The 19,057-nt window shown below is 63.8% G+C and overlaps 1 protein-coding gene across 1 annotated transcript; it reads left to right on the top strand.

The window, feature by feature from the left end:
- Nucleotides 1-585: 585 nt before the first annotated feature.
- Nucleotides 586-13,213, top strand: NTSR1 (neurotensin receptor 1). Its single transcript, XM_004585942.2, has 4 exons — nucleotides 586-1,636; nucleotides 11,151-11,352; nucleotides 12,298-12,388; nucleotides 12,867-13,213. Exons 1-4 carry the CDS (start codon nucleotides 932-934, stop codon nucleotides 13,114-13,116), a joined length of 1,248 nt encoding a protein of 415 aa, XP_004585999.2. The 5' UTR covers nucleotides 586-931; the 3' UTR covers nucleotides 13,117-13,213.
- Nucleotides 13,214-19,057: the final 5,844 nt, after the last annotated feature.

The raw sequence follows: 19,057 nt of genomic DNA, 5'->3' as shown, positions 1-19,057 counted from the left end.
GCTACACGGGGGTCCTAGACCCTTCCCCCAGCACCCGCAGGTTCCTGCAGGGAGGCCAGCAGGCGACGCGACGCAGGGGAGAAGAGCAGTGCCAGAGGCAGCAGACTGCCCACCTGCACAGGCACACCCCACTGCCTACCGTATCTGGCTCAGGCCTGGACCCCAGGGCCGCTCCGGTGACCATTCCCCCAGAGCGCCGAGCCCAGGGCCGCTCCCTGCTTGTGCTGCCCGTCCCCAGCCCGCCCCGCCTCAGTGGTGCCAAAGCGCCGCTTCCGCCCCCTTCCCCCCCCCCACGGGTGCACGGGGAGAAGGGCGGCCGCCAGCTGTGCAGCGCTCCAGGCACGCCGGCGGGAAGCCTCTTCTGGGAGTGCGGGAAGTTGGAGCGATCTTGGGGGGTGCCCGCAGCCCGGGGGGGAGGGCGCCGGAGAGGCTCGGCTCCCCACAGCGCTGCCACACCCCCTGCCCCCGCAGGATGCTGGTCCCGGGGTCGCTCACGCTCACCGGGGGCCGAGCCTGCCTGAGCGCCCGTGCCGGGGAGCGACCACCCGCCTGCGCTCGGGCGGGGCGGGGACCGCGGCTGCGGCCGCCCCTCTCCCCCGCCCCACGCTGCTAGGCGCGGCCGCGCGCGCCGCGCCGGCTCAGTGGAGGCGCGCGGAGCCAGGAAGGCGCGGGCGCGGCGGGAGGCGAGCGGACCGAGTGCGCTCTGCCCGGCACCACCTGCTTGCCCGCGAAGCGCGAGGGGCCTCGCAGAGCCCGGGACTAGCGCAGGGCCCAGAGAAGGCCAGCGTCGGGAGCGTGAGCCGAGCCCCGCTCCCCGGGGCGCGCACTCTGGACGGCGGCCCCCTACCCTGCCTCGCGTGCCCTCTCTCCGCTGAGGGCTCCTTCCCCTCCGTCCCTGCCTGGATTTGCAGCCGGGAGGCACCCACCCACCATGCACCTCAACAGCTCCGGGCCCAGCGCCCCGGGGGCCGACCTCTTCCCGCGCCCGCAGGTGGAGCTGGAGGCGGCGCTGCCGGCCCCAGACGCCGGCAACAGCTCGGCCAATGGGTCAGAGTGCGCCCACGCGGCGCCCGGCAGCCAGTTGGACGTAAACACCGACGTGTACTCCAAGGTGCTGGTGACGGCCGTGTACCTGGCGCTGTTCGCCGTGGGCACGGTGGGGAACGCGGTAACGGCGTTCACGCTGGCGCGCCGGAAGCCGCTGCAGAGCCTGCAGAGCACCGTGCATTACCACCTGGGCAGCCTGGCACTGTCTGACCTGCTCATCCTGCTGCTGGCCATGCCCGTGGAGCTGTACAACTTCATCTGGGTGCACCACCCCTGGGCCTTCGGCGAAGCCGGCTGCCGTGGCTACTACTTCCTGCGCGACGCCTGCACCTACGCCACCTCCCTCAACGTGGCCAGCCTCAGCGTGGAGCGCTACCTGGCCATCTGCCACCCTTTCAAGGCCAAGACCCTCATGTCCCGCAGTCGCACCAAGAAATTCATCGGCGCCATCTGGCTGGCCTCGGCGCTGCTGGCCCTACCCATGTTGTTCACCATGGGCCAGCAGCGCCGGGGCTCAGACCGCCAGCATCCGGGCAGCGTGGTGTGTACCCCCATCGTGGACACCGCCACGGTCAAGGCGGTGATCCAGGTGAGTCCAGCAGATGTCCCAGGGCACCAGGCCAGGTGTCTCGGGGTGTCCATGGCCCTTGTGGCGGGCGGTGCCTGGGGGGCCTGGCAGGGGGCTGCGGACAGTCCGGGACAGTCCCAGGAGCAGCCCTACCATTTCTTCCCACCCTGCCGTGCAGGGCAGTCGGGCTTCAGCCCCTGTCCCTGCCGAGGGTGACTGGAGTGCTGGTCCCTGTCCTCCCTGGATGGGTCTCAGTGGACCCCGGAGTGTCCTGCACATCGGGACACTGTGTGTGTGCTGTGTCTGTAGAGGGTCCCTTTAGGTCAGCTTCTTAGGGCTTGTGCCCTGGCAGGGGCTCAGGTCCCCCAGCTGCCTGCCCCAGCTCAGACTTCAGACTTGGAGCGGATCGAGTCGACCTCAGGCTTCCTGCCTGTGCAATGGGATAATCATAGCAGCTGAGACCGTGGGAGCGCTCAGGCATGCAGAAGCATGCGCTGGCCTGCCATCGCCGCCTCCAGCCGCGGAACCCTGGCCTGGGACAGCTGTCCTGATGGGGGGGGGGCTGTGACATGAAGAAAGCCGGGCCGGTGACGGGGGAAGGAGGGATGGGTGCCTTGTTGGGGAAGGCTCACAGGACTGGAGAAGGGGTCAGAGGCAGGCAGGGTCGAGGTGGCCTTGAGTGGCACCCTGACCCATGGGGGAGCGACAGGAAAGCAGCTGCCCCCACGTGACTGGCCTCTCTGTGCTGTGCACTGGGTGCGGTGACGGCAGTGGGCAGTGGGGTCTGTTGCCTGCCTTTTCGTCACTGGGCCCTGCCTGACCACTGAGGCAGCTGTAGGAACAGAATCGGCTTGGGGTCTCCGTGCCCCCCATCGGGCAGTCCCTCTAGAGTCCAACTCCCTGCAGCCAGCCCAGCAGTGCAGGGAGAATAGGACAAGACCCCCCATGCCCCCTGGCTCTCGCCTTTGCCAGCCTTACCTAAGGGCTGCCCACAACCAGGTTGGGGCCTCCCCCGTCTGCTGGGGGAGACCATGTGGGCACCCTCCCAGCTCTGGCTGAGCTTCTGCCCCTGGGCTTGTCCCTGCAAGCACTGGCCATGAGCGGAAGTTGTCTCCCAGCTGCTGCTGACGTGGTGTGGTCAGCCTTGGCTGAAGGAGGCAGAAGGTTCTATCTTGGCATGCCGGGCCTGAGCAGGGCTGGGTGCGTACAAGGACGCAGGCGTCGGGACGTTCTGAGGGCCACGGGGTGCAGCCACCCGTACTGTTAGGCAGGCGTCCCCACCCCAGTTGCAGGGCCAGCAGCCAGGAAGCCCTGTGCCATCTGAACCTGGAGTCATCACTTTTCAGCAGGCTGCCAGGGGTGGGGCTGGCGCAGGTGGCCAACAGGACCCAAGAGCCGCATCATAGCCTTGTGCGCCCCAAGAGCTGGGCAGGCATCAGCAGCCCTGGCACTAGGGTACAGGTCCTCGCCTGTGCCTGAACTTGAGGGAAGAGGGAGGCAGCTGACTGCCCCACTCCCAGTGTCCGCTCTTCTGGCCCCAGCCCAGCCTGGCCAACCTGCTGCTTGACTGCGCTCTCAGCCCTGCCACGTGCTGCGGCAGTGGCCTTGGGCTTGTCTGTGTGCACCTTATTCCCACGTGTTCAGTTCCCACGGGCTTGCTGTCAGGGCTGGCCAGGTTCTCTCGTGTGCGCCTCGCAGGTGGGATGCTGGCACATCCGGTTCCCACGGGCTCAGTGTCTACGTCCTCTGCTTTTCCCTTACCCTGAGTCCTGCCACCTCCGTGGTCAGAGCCCCCCACGAGACTGGCTGCTGCTGGCATCTGCAGGCAGGCACGGTTGTGGGTGCCAGAGGAGTTAGGAAAGGAGGAACAAGACCCTTGCGGATCTTAAACAGGATCAAACACACCCTGCGGCTTGATGAAAGGCTGAGCTGAGGTCGGGAGGAATTATAAAAACAATGTTGCAAAGAATACACAGTGGAGGGCTGCCGCTCCATCCCAGAGATGGCTTGTTTGCATTTAGCCATTCTTAGCCTGCCCTCTGCTAAGGGCGAATTTATTGTAAAATTTAATAACTGCTTTGATGGGCTTAAAGGTTAGGAGTGTTCCGGGAGAGTTTTGTGTTCTGGTAACTCCAGCATGGCTCCTGTATTAGCCCAAGTGGGACATGGCTGGGGAGGACACCGGCTGCCCCTGCCGGCTGTGACTGCTCACAGCCCCGCTGCAGGGGTCCCTGAGAGGCCCGGGTGAGTCGGCTCCCATGGTCCGGCGGCGGGGCCGCGGGCAGCCGTCCAGGTCGGGCTGGGCCCCAGCCAGCACAGGGCTTACCTCTCCATCAGTGTCGGGCCCAGCGCCCGGGAGGAAGTGGTTGTCAGGACGGCTGTTTATCGCCTGGGCCTGAGGGAGAAGCCGGCAGGGCTGGGACCCTCTGCATCTCTGTCATGGGTCCCCCTCCAGCCTGCTGCCACTCCTGGGTGTCTTGTACCAAGGGGAGGGGGTGGTCTGCAGTGCAGGGCCCTCTGTGGCCTGCTGCTCCAGCAGGCAGCCGGGGAACCTGGCTTCCCATGAGCCTGGAGCAACAGCTCAGCCGATGGTGGCTCCTGGCTGCCTCCCGACAGCCTTTTGGGAAGGAGCTGTCCTCTCCATGATGCAGAAGAGACTCCAGTGGGAGCGCCGGCTCCCTTGCCAACCCAGACGCCCCAAGGGTGTGGGGAGCAGCAGGAGTTCATTATCCTCCCACCTCGGTCTGGGCAGATCAAGTCCAGCTCCAGCTGTCAGGGCTGTACACAGCTTGCCCAGCACCCCAGCTGGTGCTCCGCGCCTACGCGGCACCACTGCCAGACCCCTGCCGCTACCCAGCACTCCCGCCGGCCCCCTGCTACTCCTTCAGAGTGACTCTGTACACTGCCACCTGTGCCCCAGCATTCCTCTGCCCCCCTCACCCCAAGTTCTAACACACACAGATGCTGAGTGGCCCTGGCCGCTCCTTGGCAGGGCAGAGAAGAGGAGAGACAGGCTGGGATGTACTGTCCCTCCTCCCAGCGGCCTCCCCAGGACAGACTCCGCTCTGGCCACAGCACCCCAGGCAGGGCTGCGGGACCCCCGGCATCAGCAGATGTGGGACGGGCGCTGTGGCCCTGGGCTTGTTTTCCATGTGCATTTTATCTGCTGCAGTGTCTGTCTAGGTCTTTTGTTCAATTTTAAAACCAGTTGTTTGTTCTTTTTTTGTTTAAGATTTTTTTATTTTTATTTGTTTGGAAGGCAGAGAGCGAAGGGGGTGGAGAGAGAGATCTCCTGCCCGGAGCTGGCGCTGTCCTATGACAGGCGGAGCTGCCCGCTACAGCACTGGCATCCCATGTGGGCACCGGCTCATGTCCCAGCTGCTCCACTTCCAATCCAGCTCTGCACTAACACACCTGGGAAGCAGTAGGCGTGGCCTAAGTGCCCAGGCCCTGCCCCCACATGGGAGATGCAGCTGGAAGTGTTGGCCCCTGGCTTTGGACAAGTCCAGCTATTGCAGACATATGGGGAGTGAAGCAGAGGACGGAAGAGCCGTCTCCCTCTCTTTCCCCAGTCTTCTCCCTAGATGTTCCACCCCATAGCCAGGGCTGGGCTGGGCCAGGCCAGAGCCGGGGGTTCAGGGCTCAAGGGGGTCTCCCACATGGGCGGCAGGGACCCTGGTACTTGAGCCGTCGTCTGTTGGCCCCATGGTGCTGCTCAGCAGGAACTGCAGTCAGACTAGGCCTGGGCCTCGAGTATGGCACTCCAGGAGGGCCGCGGGGTGCACAGGGTGTCAGTTGCCAGCCGCCTGCCCGCCCCTTGCCGGGTGCGGCAGCCCTGGCTTGCCCCCTAACAGTAAGGGGGAACTTTAACTTCAGTAAATGCCCTGATTTCTTCCAGCTTTTTCCTTCCCGTATCTTGAAACCCGGGGCCAGGTCCAGCGTTGCCTGGACATTTCTGCCGTGTTGTGAGCCAGGAAATGCACCATCTCGTGTCTTGCGCGCAGGCCTGTGGCCCCCTTGGAATTGACCTCTGAGTGTGTACGAGCCGCCCTGCCAGCCAGCAGGAAAGGCCTGTTCTGTCTTGGAGGTCAGCCTGCACTCGGGGCCTGGCTGTCCTGGAGGAGTCAGGCTGTACTCACGGGTCTTGATGTGCTGGGGGGCCGGGGGGGCCTGGCCACACTCGGGGTGTGGCTGCACGGGGGAGGAGGGTCGGGCTGACTGACCACATGGACTCTTACAGCGCTCTGCTTCCTCCGGGACCCTTCCTTCCCCTTTCTCAGGGCTGTCAGAACGTTCCTAGGCGTTGCTTAGGATTCACAATGAATTTTCACGCAAGTGTCCTGTCTTTGAATCCCATCTTCATGAAGCTGCTGCAGGCTCCGCCTGTGGGTGGGGTGCCAGTGTCTCACATGCGGGTCTCACACACGGGTCTCACACGCGGGTCTCACACAGCGTCTTTCTCACACACGCGGGGTCTTGGTCTCTCTGCACTCAGCTCTTTCTTCACACACGTGTTCACGCTCGTCTAGATGGTTTTGTTTTTCCTTCCGTCCCAATGCTGCTTGCTGCTTTGTGTGTCAGGTTGACATGCTTTGTTTTAGAGTTTTGTGTTTGGAAGTCAGAATTACAGAGAGAGGGAGAGAGAGTTTACTGCTGCTGGGTCTCTGCCCAGATGGCTGCAATGCGCAGGCCTGAACTGGGTGCTTTTTCCAGGTCTCCCACACGTGAGCTGTCTTCTGCAAGGAGCCAAATCAGCAGTGGGTCAGCTGGCATCGTGGGCAGCAGCCTCTCCAGCTGGCACTGCGTCCTGTGGGTAGTTGTTAGTCCCTGAACTTGTTGCTGTCTGGGGCTTTGCACCACACGGGGTGTCTGCAGTCTCTTCTTGCCTGTGTGCTCAGAGATGGACTCGGTGCCCGGAGCCGACAGTGACACAGGTGGACTCCTCACTGATGGCCAACAATGCGTGTATTAACAGCATCAGACTTTTAAAGACAGGTGGTCACTCGGACATCAGGGAGGGTGTGTGAGCTTACGTTTCAACAGCAAGAGGGAGTCTCCTAACAACGTTTTGTCCTTTGCTCGGTCGGCTGGTTCCTGTCCCCTGCCTGGGGAGCCTGTCTCGGACCTGCTCTCTAAACCTGAGAACTGGGGGTTCTTGCCTGCTCATTTCCCTGTCAGCTGCTCTTGGAGCCTTCTGGGCAGAACTGCAGCTAGCCCTGGCTCCACGCCAGCAGGGATCCCCAATGTCCTCTCTTTAATCAATTGTTTTCCTGCAGCTCACCGTTTGTTTTGTTGCTTTTTTGCCGTGGGCCCTCCTTGCTTACTGCTAACTTCAAGCTCAGAGTCCCTGCTGTGGGGCATGGATGTGGACGTAATATGGGTGTGGCATTGTATGGACAGAGCATGGATGTGGGCGTGCTGTGGGTATGGGTGGCACAGGTGTGGGCATAGCATGGCATGACGTGATATGGGTATAACATGGGTGACATGGGTGTGGGCATAGTATTGCGTAGTGTGACATGGCGTGGGCGTGAGCGTGGCATGGTATAACATGATATGGACATGACATGTGTGTGATGTGGTGTGACATGGTATGGCCATGGCGTGGATTGGCGTGCGTTCGTGTGGGCGTGGCATGGGTGTTACTGCCTTGGTGCAGGTTCTGCATTCTGTAGGAGCGTTTCGTGAAGGAACACAAAAGCCGAGACAAAAACACGAATGGTCTTGTTCAAAGAAGCCCGTTCTTAGCCCTTCTCCCCCGCCTTGGAGAGGGAGCTGCTGAGGAGGAGAGAAGCGAGGAAACAGCGTGCAGGGTTAACCCTCATGACATGCATGCTGGAGCTGGTGTCGCTTCGGCCCTGCTTAGATGAGGACTGTTGGCTTGTGTCCGTCTTGGTCTAGCACAGGCCCTGCTGCGTCAGGATCATCCCAGATTTTCTGCTGTCCTTTCTGGGTTCCAGTCTGAGGCCAGAGTGACACACTGGGGTCGAAGCAAGCTCCACCCTCCCCCCCATAACTGTGGCAACCATCACCCACTCCTCACATGGAGTCTCCCTGACTGGGGCGGGGCCACTGTGCTGATGTGTGACAAACACACACGTCAGTGACAGCCACAGGCTGCCTCTCGGCTGCAGGGGCCGGGCTCTGGCACAGGCTCTTATCTTGAGGAGACCCTGGGCTCTGGTTCCCACTTGCTGTGTGCCCTCACCAGGCCTAGCTGTCTGCGAGGACTGGGGTTGCGAGCATCCTGAAAGCGGAGCATGAAAGAAACAAAGCAGACGTAGCCCTGTGCTGGGCCAGCAGAGATAGGAGCCCAGCTGCCACCTGCCTGCTCTGCCCAGCGAGGCTGTGAGCTAGGTGTGGGCTCACGGACACTGCCCGGAGTCAGCCTGTCCCTGCCCGTGGATGTGCCAGTGAGGAGGAGTGGCATGAGGGGCTGCTGAGCCATCCTCAGAGCCAGCTGGCCCTGGGTGCCAAGAGCTGTGGCTCTCACAGCTGCCTGAGATGGCATCCTGTCTGTGAGTGTGGGGGGTGACCCCTGCTGCCTGTGGGAGGGGCGTTCAGGAGCCCAGTGGGGTCCTCAGCTGACCTCTGGCTGTTCCTGTAGGCTCAAATTGCCATAGGTGAGATGTACTGGCTGTTCTCTCAGGGTAGGGTTGAGCTCCTTCCTGTGCTGGGGGGCTGGGGGACCCCTTTAGTCCCCAGGGCCCCTCCTCCACACTATCTTGCACCAGCCCTAATTCTGTTGAGGGGCCAGGCACTGGGCTGAGCGGGCAGCTCTGTGGTGGGCAATGACAAGGGGCAGCATCTTCACCGAGCCGCCTACACCATTACAGGGCAGGAAAACAGGACGCAGCGGGCCGAGGAAGCACAGGGGACAGGTGCCTGGTGCAGTCCCGCTGCAGCCTGCTAGCTACTGGGCCCAGTCTGGGACTGCCAGACCCCAGCAACCTCCCGGGCCCACCCCCACACTTGCTCATGGCTGAGGGTCTGAACAGCCTCCCGGGAGCCACAGGCTCCATCCCATCCCAAGACCTGGTGTGCCCTGGCATGGAGCTGAGAGCTTTGTCCAAGGCTTGGCTCTACTTTAATCCTTCAGAGTCAACGTGGTGTTCGAGTGTGGGAGACTCACAGACAAAGGCTCATTAGCCAACACGGCTGCTTGGTGCGGGTTCTGCGTGGCCAGCTATCGTCAGCTCTGCCGGGCCGAGCAGCCCACGCAGGATTTACTCGGCTGCAAGGAGGGGTGCCACAGCACCCACCCAGGCACTGTTTCCTTCCAAGAAGTGAGGCTGGCAGGGTGTTTACTGCAGGGCAATGAGGCAAATCCCTTGCCGACAGCCACCACCTGACCAGGCCGAGGGAGTCTGCCACCCACTACCACATGGCAGATGTCCCATGGATTTGGGCCTCTGGTATAGCTGTGTAGGTGAGGGCCACGCACAACTGGCTAGTCACTGCTGCAGTGGTGTTGGGAGCTAACAGGGAGGCCTTTCCCAAGACTGCCATCCTGGCCGCCCCCCACTGCTCTCATGCTCCCCGCTGGAGTTATGGTAAAGGAGTGCAGGGGACACAGGAGGACTTGCAGCGACCTGAGGGGATGCAGTAGCCGGTGCCCAGGGTCACGGAGCGGCCGTGGCTTGCCCCACCGCACCTGTGAGCCAGGGCGCTGTCCACGGTGCTGAAGCGCCCGACTGCCTGGGGCACTGATACTGGCCTGGCCTCTCCCAGGATTTTCAAACCGGAAAGCAGGATGGGGTGGAGCAGGCAGGAACATGCGCACACACACAGAGAGGGGCGAGCAAAGGCGCTGGGAAAGTCAGGTTCAAGTGGTCACTGCAGCTGTACTCCACACCCGCTGCTCCCCAAGGGAGGTGAGGGCGGCCCCAGCCCCTCACCCCACCCCAGGGCACACTGAGCAGGCCCAGGGCCCTTCCCCCCACTGCCCCCTGGTCTGCGCCTCGTGGAACTTGCTGGACCTGCCTGTCCTCTTCTGTGAACTGGATAGTAAGGGTTCGACTTGGGTGGGGCTCAGGGCTCTTGGGGGCTGCACCTGCTTGTGGGGCCCTCGCTGTAGCAGCCTCGCAAACTTGCAGAGATCCTCTGCTAGTGCCTGGCCTGTGTGTTAGCTCCTGCACCTCCCATCTCAGGAAGTGGGAGCTGGAGGAAGTCAGAGGGAGTTAGGGGAGTTAGTGGGAGTTGGAGGGATCCAGGCTCCCACTTGCTGAGCAGGGTGGTATAGGCGCTGAGCCCTTGCCTCAGGCTCGCAGAGCAGGGAGCTGCCCTGTCCCTCTGCAGCCCCTCCCAGGCCCTCCAGCTCCAACCCTCTTTCTCTCCATATCCCACGGAGCACCCTAGGACTCTGTGCTGATGGCAGCCATAACCTACCCTGGACCATCACAGCAGCTGCTCCTTGGCAGTGACCAAGGGCAGAGTAAGACTCAGGGACAGAGTGACATCCAGGCTGGCTGCCCCCATTTAGGGTCCCCAGTGCCTTGTGAGGCTGGCTGCCTGTTCTGCAGCCCTATCCCTTCCGTTGCCAGGGGGCTCCAAGCAGAGGGCACCAGGCTGTTCCCAGGCTTGGCTGCCCACACCCTGTGGCGTCGCCATTCACAGCTGGGCCGGAGATGGTTGGCTGCAAGGAGCCCAGGCATCTGCTGCCACGCCAGCCCTGCTGGACCCGAGAGAGCCATTGTCCACCAGGAGGTTGGAAGGGGTTGCTGTGGGGAAGGGCCTGGCTGGGGTCAGCTGGGTGCCAGGCCAGCAGGGCCAGGCCCTCCTGCGCCTCTGAGCAGCCTATATAGCTGTCCCATGACACTACATCCACACCCAGCAGGCCACCGGTTAGTTAGGGGTTAGTTAGGAAACCAGCGACTGCCCCTCCACCCAGGGGAGATGGGGGAGGGTACACAGTGGACCGTCGGGTGTGTGACTAGCCTTGGCCAGGGGCTGCCCTGCCCATTTGCCAGTGTGCCACCTGCCCTGTGTCTGTGGGGTGAGGCCACACCCCCTCTGGCTGCCCTCACACACTTTTTTTCCCCTCCCCGACCCAGCCCAGGAGACTGAAAATGCCTGAGGCCACCCAGGTTCGCTGTGCTGGGACTCACTGCCAGCCGGTGCCCTGCCACCCTGGTTCCCTGTGCTGGGACTCACTGCCAGCCGGTGCCCTGCCACCCTTTTTCCCTGTGCTGGGACTCACTGCCAGCCAGTGCCCTCCAAGACCTACCCGCCTTGCAAGCTGACGCCCTCACCTCCCACACAGCTTCCCTTGTGCCCCTAGGGGTGGGGCGACCCTGGGGCTCCCAGTCCCTGCCTTCAGGCTACCTGCTGTCCTTGCACAGGGCCACAGGCGTCACAGCAGTAGTGTGGGGACCTCATGTTGGGCTGCACACCAGAGGTGCCCCCTAGTGCTGACAGCCCGGAGCTCCAGGCGGCGTGGGCGCAATGGGGCAATGGGGCAGCGTGGGGGCAATGGGGCAGCGTGGGCGCAATGGGGAACCAGCCCCTGACCCAACGCTTGTCCTTCACCCTTCAGGTCAACACCTTCATCTCCTTTGTGTTCCCCATGGTGGTCATCTCCGTCCTGAACACCGTCATCGCCAACAAGCTGACGGTCATGGTGCGGCAGGCGGCTGAGCAAGGCCCCGTGTGCACGGTGGGGGAGCGGCTCGGCGTGCTGGGCTCGTCCGTCGAGCCTGGCCGGGTGCAGGCCCTGCGGCACGGCGTCCGTGTGCTCCGTATGTATCTGCAGCAGGAAGGGGGTGGGCGGCAGACAGGCGGCTCTGCCTGTCTGTCCATTCCCTCGCTCGTTTGAAACCTGGTTGGAGTGTTGGCTCTGAGCAGCAGAGGTGGGCCCGGCTTGGGGGCAGTAGGGAGAGTGCCCTGTGTGCCCAGGCAGAGGGTGCTTTCGGTCACAGGCTTGACTGGAGGCCCGGCACCTGAGGCTAAGAAGGGTGGGGGGCCCCGGGAGTTCCTCAATGTCCATCTGCCGCAGTCCCTTCTGATCGGGGCTGGCACCCCTCTGTGGCTGGGCCTCAGCAGGGCCCTACTCTCCCTGCCTGGCCATGTGGAGCCACCTGGGCAGGCTTCCTGGATCAGCCCGGAGATGGAGTAGAGCCACACAGGATCTCGCCCCCAGCACCACCAACCAGGGACGAAGGCATGAGCCTGGATGTCCAGGTGCCTTCAGCCCACTGTACCCTGGCGGCTCCTTCCTGCCAGAGATGCCAATGACTGCTCCATTTCTCATGGCCGCGGCTGCCAAGCCTCCCTCCCTCCAGCTGGACCAGGGGGCTCCCAGCCTCCACCTTGGGACATGCAGGGGCACGGAACTGTGACCCGTCCATGCCAGACGTGCCGTTACAAGGTTGGTCCTGTGCCTGCTGTTGGGCCTCTCCTGGCCTGGCCTCTACGCTTAGGTCAGCAGTGCCCATCTTAGGGTGTCTTGGCTGATGGCATTCAGCAAGCGTGCAGCTTCGCACCATCCGGCCAGGGGACAGTGTCCGTTCCCCAGGCCTGCCGGTTCTGGGAGCCTCGCTGCGGGTAGCTGACCACGGCAGGTCTGCTGCAGGCTCGCTCTCTGCCATCTGTCTGGGGTCTGGGTGGAGGGGTTGACCCTCTGGGCCGTGGCAGGCCCAGCCCTGCTCCACGAGCAGAGTTCTGAGCCTACACCCATGCCCTAGGCGCCGTGGTCATCGCCTTTGTGGTCTGCTGGCTGCCCTACCATGTGCGACGCCTCATGTTCTGCTATATCTCAGACGAGCAGTGGACGCCGTGAGTCCGGGGGGCCGGGCAGGGCTCCCCAGATTGTGGGTGCAGGGTCGGGGAGGGCAGGGCTTGGAGCACACCCGGGGGGGTGCTCTGATTCCATCACAGGGCCACAGCCCTCTAGTCACAGGAGGGTCCCCCACAAGCGCCCACCAATTGTGCTGGGAACAGGCTGAGACTAGGCTGTGAGAAGGGGGCAGAGGGGGGCACGAGGCAGTCAGGAGAGCCCAGGCCGGCTTCCCAAGGTCCCCCACCCCAGCCCTGACGCACTTCAGAACCGTGAGTTGTGTCAGCCCCCGTGGATGCTGCCAACCGGGGAACTGTGGGGACACAGGCAGGTTCTCATGGAGACTGGTCAGGAGTGCAGTGCCCCCCCCGCCTGCAGCAAGCCAGAGGGAGCTCCAGGAGTCCTGCCCAGGGACAGCCAGGGGTGGGCGGCCTCTCAGGTGCCCTGCCACCCTGCCTGATGCTACTGCCCACACAGGTTCCTCTACGACTTCTACCACTACTTCTATATGCTGACCAACACGCTCTTCTATGTCAGCTCGACCATCAACCCCGTGCTCTACAACCTGGTGTCCGCCAACTTCCGCCACATCTTCCTGTCCACACTGGCCTGCCCGTGTCCCCTGGGGTGGCGCAAGCGGCGGGCGCCAGCCCTCTCCAGGAAGGCCAACAGTGTGTCCAGCAGCCACACCTTCTCCAGCCACGCCACCCGCGAGACGCTGTACTAGGGCCCTGCAAGATGCGGGGAGCCTGGAGCGTGTGGGTCAGCCAGGGGCCAGCAGCCGGCTGGGGTGGCCAGGGGCCAGGGCCTGTACCTTCTCAGCTTCGTCCCTCCCCACATCCTGCTCGGTGCCTCGCGGAGTGCCAGAAGGATGGCCCTGCCCCAGACCCCGGGCCCTGACCCCCGGCCAGCCGGGAGCAGCTGCTCTGTCCCCAGCTAATGGATGTGGCGGCCAGCCATTGTCCCGGGTGACGGCGCCGAGAGCAGAGGAAGCCGGACGGGGCTGCTGGGCCAGGGACGCTGGCGCTGCGCCGGCCTCCAGCTCAGGCCGGAGTCGCCTCACCCTCGGGGGGGGGGGACCCCCGCAGCCACGGGCTCTGCCATTCCCTCTCCCGGGCAGCTCCAGGCGAATCCCCTCTCTCCACCCACACCCCAGTGCCCCAAGAGGCCCAGGCTGGAACCCCAGGGACCTGCACTTGGCTGCCCTCACCCGTGTGGCCTTGGCTAGGACAGGGTGGATGTGTGGGTACCTGTGCCAAACAGATAGCAGAGAGACCGCAAGAGCTGGGAACACAGCCCAGCACACAGGAGGCCCGTCCTGGTCCCAGCCCTGGGCAAGGCTCTTGCTGCTTCGGCTTCCCCACCTGTGGGGGCTGCGTGTGGCCGCTCAGGCCTCTGCTGGGGGCCGGTGCATTCCCACCGAGCCCTGCAGTCCCAGCAGAAGCGGGCAGAAGGGATGACGGCTGCCATCCGGCTTCAGATCGAGGTCCCGGCCTCGATGGGCCAGAGCATCCCAGTCGTGGGGGGTCCCCAACCTCGAGTCCCCTTCGAAGAGACAGTCCCATGTCCCAGCCCCTCGGCCACATGTCGGCCCTGGAGGACGCAGCTTGGAATGGACAAGGCAGGGGCAGCTGTCCCCCAACCCTGCAGCCCCGGGCAGCACCTCTTCCACGCCTCTCCCACCTCTGCCACTCTTCCACGGCGCTGCAGTCTCTCTTCCTGTTGGCACGTGGCGTAGGCAGGGACATGTGCCCACCACCCGGTCAGCGTCCTTAGCCACCAGGCAGGTTATGCGTGACTAGAGGCCGCTGTGGCCGAGGTGGCTCCTGGGATGTCCCACCCCGTCCCATAGCCAAGGCCTTCTGAAGCACCTGCCAGCCTGAGGCCTCTGACCACAGGCAGCCCCTCCCCCACACCAAGGACCACCCCCTCATCTTCCCAATAAAGGAAATTGGACACGCACTGACTGTCGGGGACCTGCGCGTGTCCACCGCTCCTCTGTTTAGGTGCATGTACTCACTGGCCTCCCACCGAAGCTGGGAGCGCTGGGGCCTGGTGGGCTCAGTGCAGGGGGAGGGCCCTGTGCCCCCCACCTCCTCAGCAGCCCAGGTGCTGCAGTCAGGAGCCCTGGTCCTGTTGTGGCCTTGGCAATGGATGGACAGAGCCGGTTGCTAGCCCTACTCCGGGCTCCTGTCAGAGACTCCAGCGCCACACCGGTTCCCCCGGGATGAGGGGGGCTCCCCCAGGGCGGGCGGCTAGAGCCGGGAGGGACAGAGGCTGGGTCTGTGCTGAGGCAGTCCTAACTGAGGGGCCTTAATCGACCATCCACCCTGGAACGTGCACCCCCAGTGAGTAGGGTACGGCGAGCCTTCCCTGCCCACCTTCCTCAGTCGCCCTCCGCTGCTTTGTCCTGCAAGACCCCCTCCCCCGACCTGGCTTTCTTGGAGCTGGCATGGCGACCCTCTGCCAGGCTCCAGCCCCCAAAGGCAAATCAGGTGGCTGCCATCACCCCGAGGGTCGGGGCCTCGTGAACACACGTGCACACGCATGTCACAGGGTGGAGTTCCAGGCCTGTCCTGAAGGCTAGCAGCCCAGACCTGACCACAGTCTGATGCTGTTCCCACCTGGGTGACCCTCCCCGCCAGGGGCCCCCTGCCCGACCGTCGCTGCCGCCCTTGTTACTAGAGGATTCCCTGCGGTTGAGATTCCTCTAGGGACAGAGAAGCACACGGCTGCACCAGGAAAGCTCCCGTCCCGCCTTCCTGCCTCCCCACCATTCCCAGGGAGCACTATAGAAACCGAGTCTCGGTCAAGTGCTTGAAATGGAGCTGCTGGATTGAGTACGGCCGTGGAGGCAGGGCAGACAGGACAGCAGACGGGAGCGGGGCACAATGCCAGGGAGCGAGGGCGCCTGCTCACATGCATACAGCCACACTGGCAAGGGAAGCTGGCCCAGAAGCTCCCGGGTTTAGCCAGCCTCCTGCAGAGCTCAGAGACCAGGGGCACCTCCTGCACCACCTGACCTTGCCCTGGCACCTCCCTGAGAACTGCACCATGCCAGATGCTGGGTGTGGCCCTCTGGGGCACAGGACCCAGTGTGGTCCACAGGGCATAGGGGCAGGTTCTGAACATTGGCACCCACCTGGGCTCCTGGCAGGAGTGGGCTGGCGTCCAGAGGTCAGCTTCAGCAGAACAGCCCCCTGCGCCTGCCCCTGGGGTTCTGGCATGGTCAGGGGCAGGTTCTCCCCTTCCTCCCCCAGAGCCCCTGGGGCAACAGCTGGAGGAGAAGCAGGGGACGCTGACCAGAGCTCTGGGCCCCGAGAAGGAGGGGGGTCCATGAGGATCTGGTGGTGGGAGGGTGGACACCTAAGGTGTGTGGGACAGGATGCAGCTTTGACACCCAGGGGGCAGCCCTCCAGGGCCCACGTCAGGGAGGGTCAGAGAAGAAGGGCAGGTGAGGGGTGGGAGTCTGGCTGCCCTGGGTCACCACATCCCACATCCAGGGCTGGGGCTGAGTCAGCTCCTGCAGGTGCTCGCCCCACAAGGCTCCAGAGTGGGGTCTCTGTACCACCAGGGCACCCAGCCCGTGGCCTGGCCCAGCCCTGGCCAGAAGCTCTGCTGAGCTGGAGCAGCTGCAGTGGGGTGATGTCCAGGTGAGTGGGCACCTGCTCCCCAGGGCCACGCAGAGAAGTGCTTGACCCCAGCGTCCAGCCGGGTGGGGGGGGACACTCCTAGAAGGGAAGGACAACATGAGGGCCTCAGGCAGCTGGCGCACCTAGGGCAGCCCCAAAGCCACACTGCAGTCCCTGCCACGCTGGACAGACTCCAGGGCTGACCCAGCCTGCAGCCTCTCCGGAAGGACAGCAACCCAGGGGGCCACCGCAGGGTGGGGACAACCAGGTGCCGTGGGAGGATTTCCACTCGTCCACACCCAGCAAGCCCTGAGCTGGGAAGAGCTGAACCCCTCACCTGACTCAACCCTTTACCCACAACCCCTAACCCCTCACCCAGGACCTCTTATCCAGGACCCATGAACCCCTCACTCAAGACCCCTGAGCCCTCACCTGGAACCCCTGACCCCTCATCCAAGACCCATAAACTGCTCACCCGGCACCCCTGACCCCTCACCTGAGACCTGATCCTTTACCTGGGACCCCTCAGCCAGGACTCCTGACCCCTCATCCAAGACCTCTCACCCCCCACCTGGAACCTAACCCTTTACCCAGGACTCCTGACCCCTCACCCAGGACCCCTGACCCCTCACCTGGGACCCCTGACCTTCACACGCCCCGGCCTGAGGGCAGACGGGCTCCCAGCCTCAGGGGTATCTGCTGGCACCTGACAGCCAGGGACAGTGACAGTGTGGACGGGCCATGCCCCACCAGGGGGCAGAGCTGCCCTTACACCCACTGGCTGGGCAGACATGTCTTCCCTGTCCTGCCCTTCTGGCTCTCATCCCAGTGTGAGGGTCTCCACAGAGGCCTTGGCTTATTCAGGGCCTACTGGCTAACAAGCTTAGCCCTCCAGGCCGCAGGCCATCCTGCCGTCAGGAACTAAGCAGGAAGTCACGTAGAATCCAGCAACCCTGGGGCGGCCTGCAGCACAGCCGCCCCTTCCCAGGGGTCTGCAGCTGCTGGACCCTGGCCCCACTCCACACGTCCCCACACGAAGAGTGTGCCTCCTCAGGGTCCCTGGGTTCCCCCAGACAGGGCTCTGCTGTACCAGCCTCAGCCTTGCCCCACACTTGTGCCACAGCTGGCTGGGCATGAGGCACACCGCGTGTGTAGCGTGTGTGGTATGAGGCCCAGGTGGGGCATGTTGGACACACGTGGCGTGTTGCATGCGTGATGTGTGCTTGGCTACAGGGTCAAGGTGAGAAACATTGGCGTCCTGAGTACCTCTGCTTAACAGAGGACACGGCCACGCTGGCTGCCGGAGCCCTGAGAACTCAGTGCAGTGGGCACTGCAGGGCCCGGGGGATGCTGCCCCTCCCAGCGCCTGCAGGGGTGCCCGGTGCCCCACTGGCCTCTGAGTCGGCTGTCCCACGCCTGCCCGCAGCCTGCCCTGGTGCCAGCTCTGCAGGTGGGGAACTTTCCCATTCCATGTGGAGCGCGCATTTGCATACGGAAGCCTAAGCCTGTAAAGTGACAGCCTGTGGAGCTCCCCCCCACTCACTGACAGATGGCCAGGTGGCGCCAGCCCCCCGCTCTGCTGCCAGCCATCCACACTGCCAGCCACCCACCCACTGCCAGCCATTCACACACTGTCATTCACACGCTGCCTGCCACTCCCCGCTTCCCAGGTGGGCACGATCCTGCCAGGCAAGGAGGCAAAGTCACCCTATCCCTGCCCCGTGTGTCACGGAGGCCTGGGGGACCCAGCCCTAACCCTGAAGGACCTCCCGCATGGCCACAGGGTGGCAGCGACCTCCACGTGGCAGGCGGACCTGACCCGTCCAGACCCTCAGCCCATTCTACCCTTCTCATTATCTTCCCACTTGGAACCCCAGGATATGGGCTCTCTCCACTCCTGCCCCCCAGCTCCACTTAACTGTGAAAGACAGGCCCCAGCCATTCACAGGCATCTCTGCCCCCAATTCCCTCACAGCAATCCACTTGCCGCAGCCCCACAACCCTGCCACTTGCCGGGGAGCCTAGCAGTCTAGCCCCGCCCCACCCCCTAGTGAGGCATCACCTAACAGGCAGGCTCTGAGTTGGGGAGGGGTCTGGGAGGAAAGTGTTGGGGGAGAGGGTGGATGACAGGGGTCCTTGTGTGAGTTTGGAGTGCAAGAGAATACCAGTGTCAACCACTCTGCCTTGAACCCCCAGCCCCAGGCGCACAGTGGCGTGAGAGGGGTCGTAGGGCTGTGGGCACCACAGAGCCGCCCAGACCTAGCAAGCGACACCCCAGCGAGGCCCCATGTGCAGGGAACCCTGGAAGGCGTCCCCTGATCCGGATGCCCATAGCTGCTTGTCAGTCATCCACCCCGCTGTGCTGGTCCACACACTCGGCCAGCAGCTCTTCCAACTGCTGGTTCATTTCCCAAATGCCTATAACAGCCCTGGCTCCACACCCCCACCCCCACCTGGCCATTGCTGGGCAGCAGAGCCTGGGACCCCCTACTGTGAGGCCCACCCCAGGAGCCAGGACGCCACCTGCCCATGCTGCTCTCTGAACCCCTCCTGCACAGTGCCCAGTGACACCTGAGCCTGTGTTCAGTGGTTTGGCCTGTGTCAGGTCCTGTCGGGGCTGGCCAAGTTCAATTCGGTGGCTCTAAGCAGAGTGGAAGCCCTTCCTACCCTGCACATGGCCCCAGGGTCCTGCTGTCACCGCAGGTGACCCCCAGAAGGCCTCGGGCTGGGCTCCCCTCAGGCTGGCTCGACCCTTCACTGCCCCCCAGCACCAGCCATGGCTTCCATGTGTAGGAGACACCCCGTGCCAGACGAGTGCAGCTGCAGGCTTGGCTCCACGCCTCTGTGGGCAGCTTAGGGGTGCCCCATGGCCAGCTTCCGGTGCCCCTCAAGCTGCTGATGGCTGTTCCCCAGCAGGAAGCAGGGGGATCAGGCTTGGATTGGGGGTGCTGGGGTGGAACCCCCACACCCAGTTGGTGCTTCCTCAGCCAAGAGACCTCAGCCGTGGGAGGTGCTACTGAGGCCCAGTGAGTCTGA

This window comes from Ochotona princeps, chromosome 22, assembly GCF_030435755.1.
Source record: "Ochotona princeps isolate mOchPri1 chromosome 22, mOchPri1.hap1, whole genome shotgun sequence".
Classification (NCBI taxonomy): Eukaryota; Metazoa; Chordata; class Mammalia; order Lagomorpha; family Ochotonidae; genus Ochotona; species Ochotona princeps.
The sequence above is the reverse complement of the archived record's forward strand: the minus strand, read 5'-3'. Positions and strand labels throughout refer to the sequence as shown.